General features: G+C 32.4%; 1 protein-coding gene and 1 long non-coding RNA gene across 5 annotated transcripts in view; one reads left to right on the top strand and one right to left on the bottom strand.

The window, feature by feature from the left end:
- Positions 1-15,455, top strand: part of Scr (Sex combs reduced) — a 242,275-nt gene extending 226,820 nt beyond the window's left edge. For both annotated transcript variants that reach the window (XM_069818698.1, XM_069818699.1), the window contains exons 3-4: positions 3,484-3,696; positions 13,210-15,455. In XM_069818698.1, the coding sequence (XP_069674799.1) occupies positions 3,484-3,696; positions 13,210-13,322 (326 nt within the window). In that variant the 3' untranslated portion in view covers positions 13,323-15,455. The remainder of the gene's footprint in view (positions 1-3,483; positions 3,697-13,209) is intronic.
- The window catches only part of LOC138694710 (uncharacterized), a 680,210-nt gene that overhangs the window by 143,499 nt on the left and 520,691 nt on the right, over positions 1-16,020 (bottom strand). The window lies entirely within an intron of this gene.

Raw genomic sequence — 16,020 nt, 5'->3', positions numbered from 1 at the left:
AAAAAAAAAAAAATACGACTCGGTTAAGAGAGAAGTTTTATATGACATTCTTATTGAACTTGATATTCCCAAGAAATTAGTTCGATTAATTAAAATGTGTCTCAGTGAACCGTACAGCAGATTCCGTACAGGTCAGTTTCTGTAGGATGCTTTTCCAATTCACTGTGGGCTAAAGCAAGGAGATGCACTATCACCTTTACTTCTTAACTTTGCTCTAGAAAATGCCATTAAGAAAGTCCAGGATAACAGAGAAGGTGTGGAATTGAACGAGTTATGCTTCTTGTTTATGCGGATGACGTGAATATGTTAGGAGAAAATCTACAAACGATTAGGGAAAACACGGAAATTTTACTTGAAGCAAGTAAAGCGATAGGTTTGGAAGTAAATTCCGAAAAGACAAAATATATGATTAAGTCTCGTGACCAGAATATTGTACGAAATAGAAATATAAAAATTGTAAATTTATCCTTCGAAGAGGTGAAAAAATTCAAATATATTGGAGCAACAGTAACAAATATAAATGCCACTCGGAAATAAATTAAACGCATAATAAATATGGGAAATGCCTTTCAGTATTCGGTTGAGAAACTTTTGTCGTCTAGTCTGCTGTCAAAAAATCTGAAAGTTAGAATTTATGAAACAGTTATATTACCGGTTGTTATATATGGTTGTGAAACTTGGACTCTCACTTTGAGAGATGAACAGAGATTAAGGGTTTTTGAGAATAAGGTTCCTAGGAAAATATTTGGAGCTAAGAGGGATGAAGTTACAGGAGAATTGAGGAAGTTACACAACGCAGAACTGCACGCATTTTATTCTTCACCTGACATAATTAGGAACATTAAATCCAGACGTTTGAGATGGGCAGGGCATGTAGCACGTATGGGCGAATCCAGAGATGCATTAGAGTGTTACTTGGGAGGCTGGAGGGAAAAATACCTTTGGGGAGGCCGAGACATAGATGGGAGGATAATATAAACATGGATTTGAGGAAGTGGGATATGATGATAGAGACTGGATTAATCTTGCACGGGGGGGGGGGGGGATCGATGGCGGGCTTATGTGAAGACGGCAATGAACCTTAAAAGTCATAAGTATACATATATATTTCCGCGAAAATTCTGGTATCGAATTTTTTTACAGCATTGCAAAAACTTCTCTTTACTTTTCGTATAATAATGAACTCAATAACATAATCCCAAATCCAATGAAAAGAAGAAAGACTTTAAAACTTCCTGTCGAGATACAAACCCAGGTTATCCGGACTTGCAGCTAGAAGCGTCGTCACTTCAGTAACTTAAAGCGAAAGCCTATTTATTGGTACCAAGGACATCTAGAAGGTTGTACATGTTGGCCAGGTCATGATAGGCTTTTAAACCAAGCTGATGGTTGCGGCCGGATTTCTCGCACAATTTATGTGGCAGTGCGCGCCTGCTGCGACATCTATTTCAACCCACCACAACGCGAGGGAGGGGGAGGAAACTGCCAGACAGAGGGGATTCCCTCAACCCTCCCCGCCCCGCGGTGGGGGGGAACCATAGTATCGATGTCCCCATATCATCACTCATCACAACCGTGTATATACCGCGGTGCCAGTGTTTGTTAGTTAATTAATTAATAGCCTAGATGAGGGACGTAAAAATAAGTTTATTAAGGGCGGACTGCAGAGAACGTTACAAGCGTTGTATATCCGCTGAGGTGAAAACAGTATGCTTACGAAATTTCAAAGATATATCGCTAATGTTTTAACTCGTTTGTTAATATTAGACATAATACCTATATCCTAATTATTATTCACTGTTTTAATATTACTTTAAGATATACACACGCAGAAAAAGTCCAATATTTATTTCGGCCATATCTGAATGACTTACCAAATGATAAAAATTGATTAAACATATAGTGACATAAGTTAATATTGGTGTGCCGCAAGGTACTGTATTAGGACAAATCTTATCCTTACTATATATAGCCTAAATGACTGATTAAATATTAATCTAAAATGATACAACAGCACATTAATAATGCAGATGATACCCGATTATTTTCCATGGCATAAGTTGGTATTGTACTTATAGTTACACACATGAAAGCATGAGTATTGTCAAAAACCGACTTGATGCAAATTTACCTCTTTAAATGTTACCAAATCGAAGCTAGTTCAATTTTCACTGAACACAGTTGGTATTCAGGAACTAAATTCAAATTTCAATCTCAAAATCAAGATACATCACTCTTATTTTTCATGCTCTACAAATTGCAATTGTCCATGTTTGGAAAGTACTTCACAAGTTAAGTACTTAAATATTACCAACTGATTGTCTGCAAATAACAATGTACAGTGCATACATTTGATCTTTCGAAGCTCGCATGTATACAGCTGCGCTGTGCACTGCCGTGACCGCTCTATATCTGCTAGTGTGGAAAGGTAAAATGTATGCACTATATGTACACTATCTACGAGTATCAAAACGTAATTGGGCACTGTTTTTGCCCCTTTAGAACCTCGTGGTACCATCTCCTGTAGCTATAACAGCAGGCAACCTGTCAGGCATGCTCTCCGCTAGTTTGTGTAGGATATCCACTGGAATGTGTCGCCATTCCTCTTGCAATAAGGCACTCAGTTGGACAATGGAAGTTGGCCCCATGTTTCGGCGGCTACTATGCAGTGGTATGCAGGCTAATGTTCACCGGTTGGACTGGCCTGCACAAAGTCCTGACTCAATCGCATTGAGCACATTTAGTGAGAATTGGACCGGCGACTGAGGTCTTGAGAGATGCGGCCAACTTCCATTGTCCAACTGAGTGCCATGTTGCAAGAGGAATGGCGACGCATTCCAGTGGATATCCTATACAAACTAGTGGAGAGAATGCCTGACAGGGTGGCTACTGTTATAGTAAGAAGAGGTGGTACCACGAAGTTCTAAAGTGGCAAAAACAGTGCCCAATTACTTTTTAGATAGTGTATTTAATTGTCCATCTAGAACAGGTATTCCAATTCCTAAACATTTGGTAATAATAATAATAATAATAATAATAATAATAATAACAATATAAAAATATCAACTTTATATCATTGGTTTAACGTACTAATAATGATGGAATGAACTAAAAAATCTACCAAATGCAGAATTCTGACAAATTAAAAACTGTATCAAATAAAACAGAATAAAATAATGTTTAATGTAGTACAATCGTCTACAGAAGAAACTACAAAAACCTACATTGAAATTTATCATTCTAAGGCACCTTTTTCTTCTCACTGCGCTTTTGCAACTGAAGAGAAAGGAAGATGCAGATCCAACGTTTGAAATGCTGTTACATTTCTTATAAGTTTAATTTCTTCCAATCATCAATTAAAAAAACTTCAATCCAAATACGTTTTGATGTATTCAACTGTCATTTTCAAAGTGAGGCAAATTTTCACATTGTGTGGTACGAATGCCGAGAATTGAGGGAAAAATAATTATTTTATGATTTTAGGTACGGTGAACGCAAATGGAGAAACCAAACGTCAGAGAACATCATACACGAGGTACCAGACACTGGAGTTGGAGAAGGAATTCCACTTCAACCGCTACCTGACCAGAAGGCGGAGGATCGAGATCGCCCACGCTCTGTGTCTAACAGAGAGACAGATCAAGATCTGGTTCCAGAACAGACGGATGAAGTGGAAGAAAGAGCACAAGATGGCCAGTATGAATATCGTTCCATACCACATGTCACACATGTCGCCGTACGGCCACCCGGTCCATCAGTTTGGGCCTCCGCCTCACCACCAATTTGCACACCTTACCACCTAAGCTATACCATTCCTCTGTTCAGTTTGAGAAAAATGCGCCTGATTATTTATGGAAAATTTAGTAGCAAAATTAGATGATACTGAAAGGACATTCATCACAAAGAAAAATACAATATTCAGTACTTAATGACACTTGAATGGACGAATAGAATAATTTAATTTAATGTAATCTTACAAACATTAGGACTGTAACACTTGTCCATAATGTGAAACAGCGTGTTAATTCATCGCTTTGGAATTGTGATAACCAGCGTGAATTTAGCGGACAAATATTTTATACCTAAAGTTACAGAACATCAATCTCATAATTTTTTACAGAATTTTATGTTAAAATGTTATTATTTTCTACTAGTTAAAAATAATTTAGAAAATTATATTAAGAACTAGAGTATAAAGTTCTACAGAAAGTAATTTTAAAATATTAAAGTTTGAGCTAAGATATAAATCACACGAAATCAAACAAAATTATTGTTCATTATTTGGCTCTGGCCTCTCTTATTTAAGGTATAAATGATCAAGATTACAAGATGTAAAAGCGATGTAGGAAAATTATATTAATGTCTACAATAATCGTTTTTTTTATAAATCGAACAACACGAAATTAAGATATCAAAATGGTTTTTGGTTCTTATTAACGATGTAAGGTCGATATCTGAAGATATATACAAACTTAAATGTTCGATATTTTTCATGGGGACCAAAAAATTGTATATTTCACTTCAATATAACACATCATCATCCCTTAAGATTATTCAGTCATTCGAAAAGACTTCAGTTCTTAAGACAAGATCTTATATCAAGTGAGTATACTATTTTTAACAGTGTTTCACTGTACTGAATAGTCTTATTTGTTTATTATTGAATCTGTAGTGATATTACATTCTTTGAAAAAATTTATACGAGATTTTCATAAATTCCAGACTTTTTTTTTGCAATAACTATTGGTTAATTTCTTTCGAATTCATATTTATATTTTTGTCTGTATTTATCCTATTATTAAATTATTTGTAACAAACAAAACACACTATTTTCTGTAAGTACAGTTTTCAGGATTGTTAGTCCTACATGGATATGTCAGGGAGAGTTACAACTTGTTGCCAAAATATTGAACATTGTTTATAGAAATAAGGAAAATCTGATATAATTTTAAGATATTTTAAGATACAAATTAACACAACGAACACTTTAAATTTTGATTTAAATATTATCACTACACATTTCATAAATGGTACGATTTAAATGGCGTAATTACACAGAGTTTAAATTAACATTATGGGTCTCAGCGCTGGTGTTAAACTTCTTCATACCTATACCTACATGAACATGCGTCCCATTTCGTTCACTTTCCAATTACAGTTAATTTTATATTCGCAGTAGGTGATTAAATTACACCCATACATATTCAGAAAAGTAGGGTAAAGGTTGATAATATTGTGATTCTAAAAATTATTATTATAGTACTTTTTCAGAATTTTTTCAATTTTACTGAGCGAGAGAAGGACCGGTTTTGTGCAGAAACTTGTCCACGAATATTCTCTTAATACGTTGACGCAAAAAAAAAAAACGATCTTCCTCTCGCTCTGTAACGTTGTAAAAAATTTCTTAAAGGGAACTATCATAATATTATTAGTATCACAATATTACCAACCTTTACCTTATGTGAAGCTATTGTCATAGATATTTTTATGTTTTTAAAATATCCCGGTGTTTGCTGAAAACTCTGGTGAAGCATACATACCATTTTGAATCGATGGAAATATTACAATTGGCTTTCAGACGTCAAATGAATTAGATTACTAGGAACGAGCAGATCAAACAAAGAAACCTCACGACCTATTCATTTGTTACGTAAGAGGTAATCCAAAAAAGTTTGTACAGTGCGCTTCATATAAATTTACCGGCATTATAACCGGTCGTAGCGCTCACGTTTAGTGGGGACATCCGACCGCTCTCTCGCACGGGAGGAAAACTAATTTGCGGTGAATGGCGCTGATTTAGGCCTAAATTCTCTTACAAATAATCATCTGTTAAGAGGTAATAAGATCTTTTGATCTTACTTTCTATCAAAACATATGTTGGAAATGATGTCCATCTTTCTGGATGAAAGAATTACACCAGAGAAACTTGTAGATTTCCAGGGAATAATACAGCTAAGTCCTAGGAAATCTTCACGCCGATTATCACAACAATGCGACATATAATAAAGATCGTCATTAAGAGTGCTGAAAATACTGAACTTTTATCCTTATAGAGTGACAGCGATTCGTCAATTACATAAAGGGGCTCCAGTCACTAACATGAATTTTTTGTGAATGGATGTTGCAATCTGTTCATGACGATAGTATTGATCCATCTCAATCAATTACGGACGAAGCTTAGCTCCTTTTAAGCTGTTATGTCCACACTCAGAATACAAGACACTGGGAGACAAATTCCTCCGAAAGAGGATGTGTGTTGTGGCATTATTACACGCAGAGTAGGCTCAATGGCCCCATTTTCTTTTACTATACAGTCAAGGTATAACGTTATTTGCGACACATAGCCTATTGCGGGTTTTTGTTTCTCTCTCTCTCTCTCTCTCTCTCTTGCAATATTGACTGAAGATTAAAAATAGTATGCTTACTTTCAGCAGGATAAAATCACTGCACATACAGGTGTTATATCATTAGAAGCATTATGAGAAGTATTTGATGATCGAATAATAATGATTAGCGGAAATTCGCCAGTTCATTCCCCGGATTTAAGTGTTCGTAATTTTTTTCTGCGGGGGAATTTAAAACACAAAGTGTAAATGAACAATCCACACTAGACATGATCAACGATTGAGAAAACGAGACTAACAGCGCCCGCAAAGCCGAAATTCCGCACAACAATGTTGCAGTAAGTCGCGTCTTTGACGTAAAGACTGGTTGTAAGTCTTGCGAGACTCGATATTGTGATCAAGTCCCAAAGTTCCGAAATCAGCAGTTGTTTATACCTGACTGAACTTTTATCTACTATATATATATGTAAGCCACCTGTAATTGGAAGCCTGCTTCTGTTGGTGGTGGATTTAAAATAAAATAAAACTGTTATACCTATATGTATAAACAATCTACCTTTCAGTGTATAACAGTTCGTTCCCAATCTTTATTTAATTACTAGGCTCTTACTAAAAGGCTAGGAATTTTCTTTTCATTATGTTTAAGATCAAGTGTGCAATCTCAAGTAAAAAGATATTAATGTCATGTTTTATGTTTCTTAGATATGCAAATTTATTTGAGAATTGTTTTTTTTTTATTTATATAACCATAGGTCATATCATTACAATAGAACCAGAACATTTTGATAACTAAGATACTGTTCTGTTTTGTCTTTTTGCCTCATTTAAACATTTATGTTATTTATTTCAATTATATATGTTATTCAAAGTTACGAAATCCTTCCACGCCGACCAAATGCTATTTCGAGAATGACGAGCGAGACTCGAAGCGCAGTTCATCTCTAATCCAAACACTCTTGAAGAGCTGGAGAATGAAATAAGGCGATTGCTGAGTGAAGTTACAAGTAGAGAGCGTTTCTTTATTTTCTACAACAAATTGAATCTTGTAGTGGATAAAGTGAATATGATTTTCAACATAATTATGATTTGATAAGACTTAAGATCAACATAACGTTTTCTTACTCTTTATTACCGGCGCATTATTTGTATGAGATTACAGTCATAAATTAGAGTCATTCACCGCCGATTAGTTTTCCTCATGTGTGATAGAGCGGTCGGATCTCCCCACTAAACTCGCGCGCTACGACCGGTTACATTGCCGGTATGTTTTATATGTCGCGCACTGCAGATTCAAACTAAAATGAGGCGAGATAGCGTTATGAACAAACGTAAGTTCTTACAGTGTTGTAATACAAAGTTATTGTCAGAAAATGATCACAGGATAAAACAGAATAAAATAAACTCAAAATTGAATATAACACTGAAACAATGTGACATCTGACATGTATATGAAGTAATTTTATTGTTTTTTTTTTGTGTGTATGAAGAATTCATTCTTGAAGTGAATCCCTCACATTAAATTATAATCTGTACAGTAAATAAAATGTATTGTTTATTGTATTATTTGCTAAATGACTCAGAGTATTACAGTATTACAGTACAGCTTTTCTATTAAAAGTATTCAATTATTTATTTAATTAATAATAATATCAAATAATCAGGGATCACTTTTCAGAAGATTAAATTCCAAACAAATAGAGAAATAAACAGTATACCTCTTGTCACACACAAATGGAAAGTCAAGATAATGTAGTTACTTGCATTCAACATTTCAGGGTCAGAATCAAAGGTAAATATTCATACTCAGTTTTGATGATTGTACATCTGTTGTGAATACTGCTTCACATCAGAAAACATTAGACCTTTTCTAATAGGGTGTCACTCTAATCGATCGGTTGTCATGTCAACGAGAAAATATTAATATTCAATATGAATAACAAGGTAACCTGTACAGCAGCAACCATTAGTTGCTTTTTTTGTGACTATTCCTTCTTGTGCGGTCATGTTATCGGAACAAACTCTTATCTTAGGGGTTAGGAAGACAGAGAAATAACTCACGAAGACGCGATTTTGATGTGAACACGTTTCATAAGTATTCTTTCTTTATAGTTAAAATAAAATTATATGTTTACGTGTGTATATATGTGATATTATTACGTAACAGTAATCATAATCTGAGGTTGTTCGTGCCAAAGAAAAATTGTAAATAAAACTTCAACTTACATAGACAAAAAAAATTAAAAACATAGATTAATAGTCATTGTAACGTTAGTCCCTGTCTGTTCAAAATTATGTCTGTGTAAAAATCTCGTGTGTTTTTAAAATTATTAGTTTAATATATTAAGGTGAAGTGTCCAGATTAGAAGTAGTGAACTAGGGAATATGAAATATACAAATATAAATATATTATCAAATAGTAATCTAGCCGTGTGGAGAAAAGTGCACAATTCAAGCACTTATTTGTTACAGTTTTACAAAAAATGTTTTAACATTTTCATTACATGAGTAGAATGTTAGCTGTGTCGTAATTGTGCTTGCAACTTGTTATGCAATATTCATGTCACAACTTGCGTGTTCTTTTTTCATACGTTTCTTAAAGCTGAAAAGTTAATTCAAACAAATTCGGAAATACACAGGGAATTAATATATATAGCATGTACAATATATTAGTGTATTGTAGGCAATTTTCAATTCAAAAATTGTGAAATACGTGATCGTAATTTTTCCTGAAAGCAATAATAACTATTTAAAAATTAATTTTCTTATTGAAATATCATTAAGGGAATATGTACGTGAACGACCACAAATATTATCAGAAAATGCAGTCTCTAAATTTATAAAATTTTATAAGGAAATGAACTCACAATTGGACAAAAATTACAAGGTACCACAACAAGACCTATTAGAACTTAAATATCTGATAAAAGTAGAAAAAAGGTTACTAATAATATTTTTTTAGAATTTACTTTTTACTTTAAATTAAATTTTCACACATATTATTTCATAACTCCACAACCATTAGAGATAGAATTCTCAAATTTTCTACAATAATTTTACATGCATTTATGCAAAAGATAGACTACAATAATGCCCATTTCTGTGAAAATAGAAAAATTAGGTCACAAAACATTATGTAAATTTTAATATACTTTATATAGGATAAATAAAAAATTAATTGCATTAAAATAAACAATTCTACATATCTGAGAGTAGTTTACTTTTCAGAGATAAGTGTTTATTACATGCAGGAAAAATATTAAAGATAACAATGTTATGGTTACCAGATTTTTTTGTTTTTTTGTTTTTTTCATAATTTGATAAAACTGGTTTGAAAAATATTATTAGTAAACTTTTTAATATTTTTATCAGCTATTTAAGTTCTAATAAGTCTTGTTTTGGTACCTTGTAATTTTTATGAGTTCATTTTCTTCTAAAATTTTAGAAATTTAGAGCCTGCATTTTCTGATAATATTTGTGGTTGTTCATGTACATATAGCCTTAACGGATGATTAAAGTCTCGGTTATTTTAAATAATAGCTGATAGATTAAAATTGTTTTAATAGTTATTTTAGTAGCATCCTTAACATTAAATTTTTTGTAATATTTATTTCTATAACACAAGTTGACAACATAATTTTTTACTTCATAAATTAAAAAAGAATTTTGGTATGCTATACAGAATTATGATTTCGTGAACGATTATTTATGTATAAAGTCATTAAAATTAAATTAATTCAGTTGAAACAAAATAAAAGACTGAAATTAAATTCTTACATTATATATGTATTAATCGTAAAAGGCAGCAATATTTTAGAAAATGTGTAATGTAATAACTATTGTAAGTAAACGAAGCTCCGTTTTGCAGAGTGTTAGTTTAACTTCTTACGAAAATAGTACTGACTTTAGTCAAATTATCGGTTTATTTTATACATTACGTATGCAATGTTAACTCTCAGAAAGCTGACCTGAAATACACACGCTGTAAGCTAAGTGGATATGGGGTTCAAAATGGACCCTGCCAGCTTGCAGAGAGTTAAACATAATTGTTAATTTTTCATCTGTTTTATTCTCACAATTTGGTGAATTTTTGTTACATTTAGCCCACATTTTCATTCCATGTATTACACAGAAACATTTAAATAAATATTGAAAGTATTATGGCTAATTATTTTTATTTTATATTTGATGTCCATGACACCTCACAGAGCGCGTTTCATGATTTAAAAATTAGTTCTTAATACAATAGTTTTTGACTTTTAAATAAGATATTTTGAACGAGAATATAGCTTATAATGCATTAGATATATTAATAACAATGTGTGTTAATGGGTGAATAAGGTATCAGAATACATGGTACACATTATGTAATATATACATTGAAATAAAAGGCTTGTGGAAATTTGAAACGACATAGTAAATTACTTGGAAATCTTATTTCAACGTATAACTTTTATGTATAATTTTCATTTTAATTACACAGATTAATTGAGATCAGCATTTTAAAATTCATATTATATAAAGAAATAACATTGTAGGATGCGTCTCAGAGAAGTAACTATATCTACTCGCATAAATTCTACTCACTTTCTGAAATCTACACATTAATATTTAATTTGAGAATGCGATTATTTGAGGAAATAAGTAATCCAGATTTATCTTTATTATGAACAGTACAAAAATAAAGTATTTAAATACTGATTTGTACTAAAGTCATATATTATTATTTTCGGAGAAAACCAATAATTAGAGACATTTCAAATTATACTATGTACACAGAATATGCAAGTACAGTGGAAGCTCATAAGTTCGACAGAAATCAAGTTCGACATTCTACAGTTCGACTGCTTACTTAGGAGAATTAGACACGCCCCTATACGGGCACTAAGAAATGGGTTTGCCATTTGAATGGAAATTGGTCCTGGGTCTTGTAGTGATATTTTTGTTAAAGGAAAACAGAATATTTTATTGATTAAGACATCCATATTGATCACTGATTTTAAATTAATGAACTCTTCTTTTTCTATTTGAGAATTGTGCCGTTTGTGAGACGGAACTTTCGAAACCCACTGTGGTACTAGAAACACATACACAAGTCTCGGGGCGGGCAGGAAATGCAAGTAAAGTACTGTATTCGTTGATGGATAACCAATAAGAATTTGTATTCATTTCACCTGCCACACTCACTACCCTTATTGGACAGAACTTTCAATTGTGTTGTGTCGAACTTAGGAGAGTCCACTGTAACTCATATTTCATCCATTCTTGAAGAATTTAACACTCTTCAACAAAATTTCCTTCCAGCTTGTACATTTTGGATTTCATTACAAAACTGCATTGTCTGGGTTAGACTACCTTTAAACATATTCTGAATATAGAGTCTTTTTAGGAAAATTTTAACAAACCAACTTTGTTTTTACGTTTTAGAAACAGTGTATTAAACAAATTTATTTTTTAAATGTTTTACAAAATATTCTGCTTGCTTTCATTATTTTAGCTTAATACTGTCAATTTCATACATTTTTAAACAAGAAAAATAATTGGAAATTTGAATATCGGTAATAGATTTAAAAGTAAGTAGAAATTTTAATAAATAATTACTTACGTATTTCAAGAAAGTCAAAATTGTGTGAATGAAATTAAATTCTTTTCTCTACAGTCTAGTCATTATCTCTCTTATACGTAGTTTGAGGGGAAGTCGAATCGCATTTCATTAACCTGCAACTTTACAACGAATGTGAGTAAATATATACATATGGTGTATTGTAGAAAGATTAAAGATTATATTTTAACTTCGAACGTAGTACTTATTTGAATAAAAATAATAATATAGGATCAGGCAGTTGGTTCTGATGAATTTCAGCATGTTGTTCTGAAGTGAATATATTATTTAGAAATATCAAAATAACACAATATATAGCTTGAACAACGTAACTTATTGTCGCGTCATTTCTAAAAAAAAATGACACATTTTGAAGTGAACCCATCGGTATCTTATAGTTTGTTGCAATATTCTCCAAAAATTGTTCCTGACACGTTGCAATAAACCTGGGGCTTCTGTCTGTATCCTATTCTTCAGGTCCAGGATATATCATGATATGGTCTGAAGTAACAACAGAAAAAAATCTGCAGCTGCAAGGTCTGGGGATCGAGCCGGCCAGTTGATATCACTACCAAGAAATCAAGCGTTCAGAGAAAAGATTTGTCAACAACCGCAGTGTCTCTCAGACAGTCGCGTCTTGTTGAAGCCAAATTTCATTCCTGTTCAACGAGTCTCTGAATAATGGCTGCAATATATACCGATACCTTTCACTGTTCCCTCTAATAACTCTATAATTTTCATCTTGAAAAAAATATGGACTAATGGTGACTACAGCAGAAACAACACGCCATACGGTCACCTTTTTTTACTGTGTATTTGTCGTTCATGCAGTGCCTAGACAATGTTTAATTTCTGCTGGTCTCATTTCATTTTACAATTCTGTCAAACTGGTCAGAACCAATGTGTCTTGAGCAATTTTCAGGTAAGATTGCAACAAACCATAAAAATACACTTTAAATGTGTCATTTTTTTAAATAATGACATGCCAATAATTTGCATTGATCAAGTCTTATCCTATGCCATTTTGATATTTCTAAACCTTATAGTTACTTTAGATCAGCATGCTAAAATTCGCCAGAACTAACTTCCGGGTCATGTATAAAATTGAAACAAAGGATTTATGCGAGTAAATGCAGTGTGTTTTTGACTACCTTCACCATGAAACGCGCGAATGTACTGCACTAAATTTAAAGTGCTCATACTTCCTAGCATATCCTTTTCATCAAATAAAACTTCTTCTTTGATCGCTTGTTACTTTCTTTTCAGATTTCCACTTGGCTTCTCTACAAGATGAAGGATATGCTTTCCATCAAGCTATGGGAATGGGGGTGGGTCCTATGCAACGAGGCTTGTACGCCTGCGGGAGTCCGTACAGTTAGTACGAATGGCAACAATACCCCCAACAATAAGAATCCATGACAACGTGAGAGGAGCATCTGAAATGTGAACAAGTTTTTTCCTCTAAGAATTTTGATAAGTGAGAGGGAAAAAAATTGCTAGTCCAAGAACAATAATGGATTCAGTGTTGAATTTATTCGTTTGTATAGCGAATATTTTGGGGTGTTTTGTCTAATATATTTAATAGACACATTAACGTGTTCAATAACTTCATCTTAAGAACATTTATTTATGCCTCTGATATTAATGGGATTCTGAAGCAATTCTCAGTAAGATATTATGCAAAGTTCTGCTGATTTAAGTTCAACGTGAAATATTGTAGATATCTACGGAATAATACCAAACCAGCGAATATAATTGTGATAATACAATGATAATTAGCTGATGAAAGTCTATTAATATAACAAAACTCATTTGTGTATGGGAATTGTTGGAACTGAAGTTTACTGAATCTTTCGAAATACTCAACAACCTGGTCTTTGTTGAAAAGAATATGCTGAGAACATACTGGGATGCTAATATTTGAAAGAGAGTTATAGCGCATTTTCACATCAGTAAAACATTAAAGCCAATAACATCATTAATATATGATATTAAGATAAAATTGTGAAAAGCCTATTATTATCTGTATACCTACATAAAACTATCATATGTTGGTCGTAAAAGTATTATATCATTTCCCCCTCAAACTCATAGCCGCATAAGTGTCACTATGTATATAGATACGATAACTAATAATATCGTAATAGAAATGTGCTGAAGTGTGGATACTGAAAAATGACTGAACTTTAAAAAAAAATCTCATCAACTGTGGACTATAAGAGACTATGTATGTGGCCATATTTAAGATGAAAAAACTCAGCGGTACATAGTTTTTATTTAAACTATTTATTATGGTTTTAAAGGAAGAAGAATCTGGAAGATACGGAATGAATGTTAACAGAAGTATATACCGTAATGTAAATAAGTTTATTGATGTTTTCTCCTCAATAGCAAGTCTACTGTAGACTCAATTGTTACTTGTAGAAACAAAGGAGATACTCTTATCGTAATTTAACTGTTATAAATGAAATTTTGTGAATTATACATATAGCTATCTATATTCCATAATAAACAGTACAGCCAATAGTGACTTCCATATCGCTTATATTTTTATCTCAATTTAAAATTTTATGTCGGAGATTTCGATAATTTCACTGGAAGATATATAATTAAAATTATTGCAACATGAATTCTACATTAGCTAATTGATATGCCAAGAATTTCTGTACAGATGCTTCATACTTAACAGGTAGAACAGTATAATTTCATACACTATTGTGGTATAATAGAAATACTGCAAAACATCTACAGCGATATTTTTTGTGTGTGGCGGTTGATACTGCGCATTTGGAAGGCAGATGCACGAGTGTTGTGTAATCGAGTTTCTCTTCTAGCTGTCAAGAATTCACTCGTGTTCACAGCTTCTAAAAGACTAAATCACCAAGAATTCATAATAAGACGTCCATATTTAAAAATACTGCTGTAGTACTTGAAAGTATTAATCAAGAAATGTATATTAATAATAACGTATCTCCTTTGTCTATTGCAGTAATAATTTCTGAACAATATAAGCTATCCCTCTCCTATCCTATTCTTAAGGAAAAATTTAAATGTTTGTGATTCTTGCAAGTATAATTATAATGTGTATATTTAAAGCAACAAAAAAAGTTTTCAATGTTCAATAAAAATTAAATTTCAACAAGTGCAAATAATGTGTGTAGGCTGTTATAACATGGCCGAACCCACTGACATGTGTGGCTCAACAACGTAACTAGCTTCTAGTAAAACAAGAATCGTGGATTTTAATTATAGATGACAAAATAATTATAACAAAAGTAATGTGTAAATTTCTTTCAATGTGATTGTATATGTAGCAAACATTTTGGCTGTACGAATGTCGATAATTATACAAATAACCTCGACGTATTGTATACGTGTTTTTGTTTGTTTGTGTGTAAATATTCTTATGAGTGATTGTGAATGTAATTGTATGTTTCAAATCAAGAGTATATACATCTTTTTAGCAAGTAGCTCCTGTTGCTATGATAATATATTTAATGTAGTCAAAATCATGCTCAGAGCTTTTCAATCCTGAAACAACAAAATAAATTGAGTGTTCCATAAATGAAAAGTAAGAAAAGTAGATGCTACAAACAAATTTTGGAAATTATTTATGAAAACAATTGCAGTTCAAGTGACGACAAGAATATTTCGAGGAATTATACCCATGACAATTTTTTTCCTTCATGATACCTATTAAGTTCCTTAAGTTTCCTCTCATTAAAAATAATTCCACTCATTATATTTATATATGTTTAATTCGTCCAACAGGTTCAGGTAATGACCATCTCTCTGTGGTGGCTGATCCTGAGGATTGGTTACGGTAATTTTATTACTTATACCAAACTTATGTCAAACGTTACTCCGTACCAGAGACATTTTTCACGTAACACTTGAAGACAGAAGTTAACATATCTAATTACAGAATAAACGTATTTTTGTCACATATCATATAACTTATAATGAGCGACAAAAATGAAATACAGAATATAATTCAAGATAGAATAATTTAAAAGAAATTAACATACTTGGGCAAACCTATCTTATACAACCTCTTTGGTCACTAAAAAAAACTTG

The sequence above is a fragment of the Periplaneta americana genome, chromosome 2, assembly GCF_040183065.1.
Source record: "Periplaneta americana isolate PAMFEO1 chromosome 2, P.americana_PAMFEO1_priV1, whole genome shotgun sequence".
Taxonomy (NCBI): domain Eukaryota; kingdom Metazoa; phylum Arthropoda; class Insecta; order Blattodea; family Blattidae; genus Periplaneta; species Periplaneta americana.
This window is presented reverse-complemented; position numbering and strand designations above follow the sequence as displayed.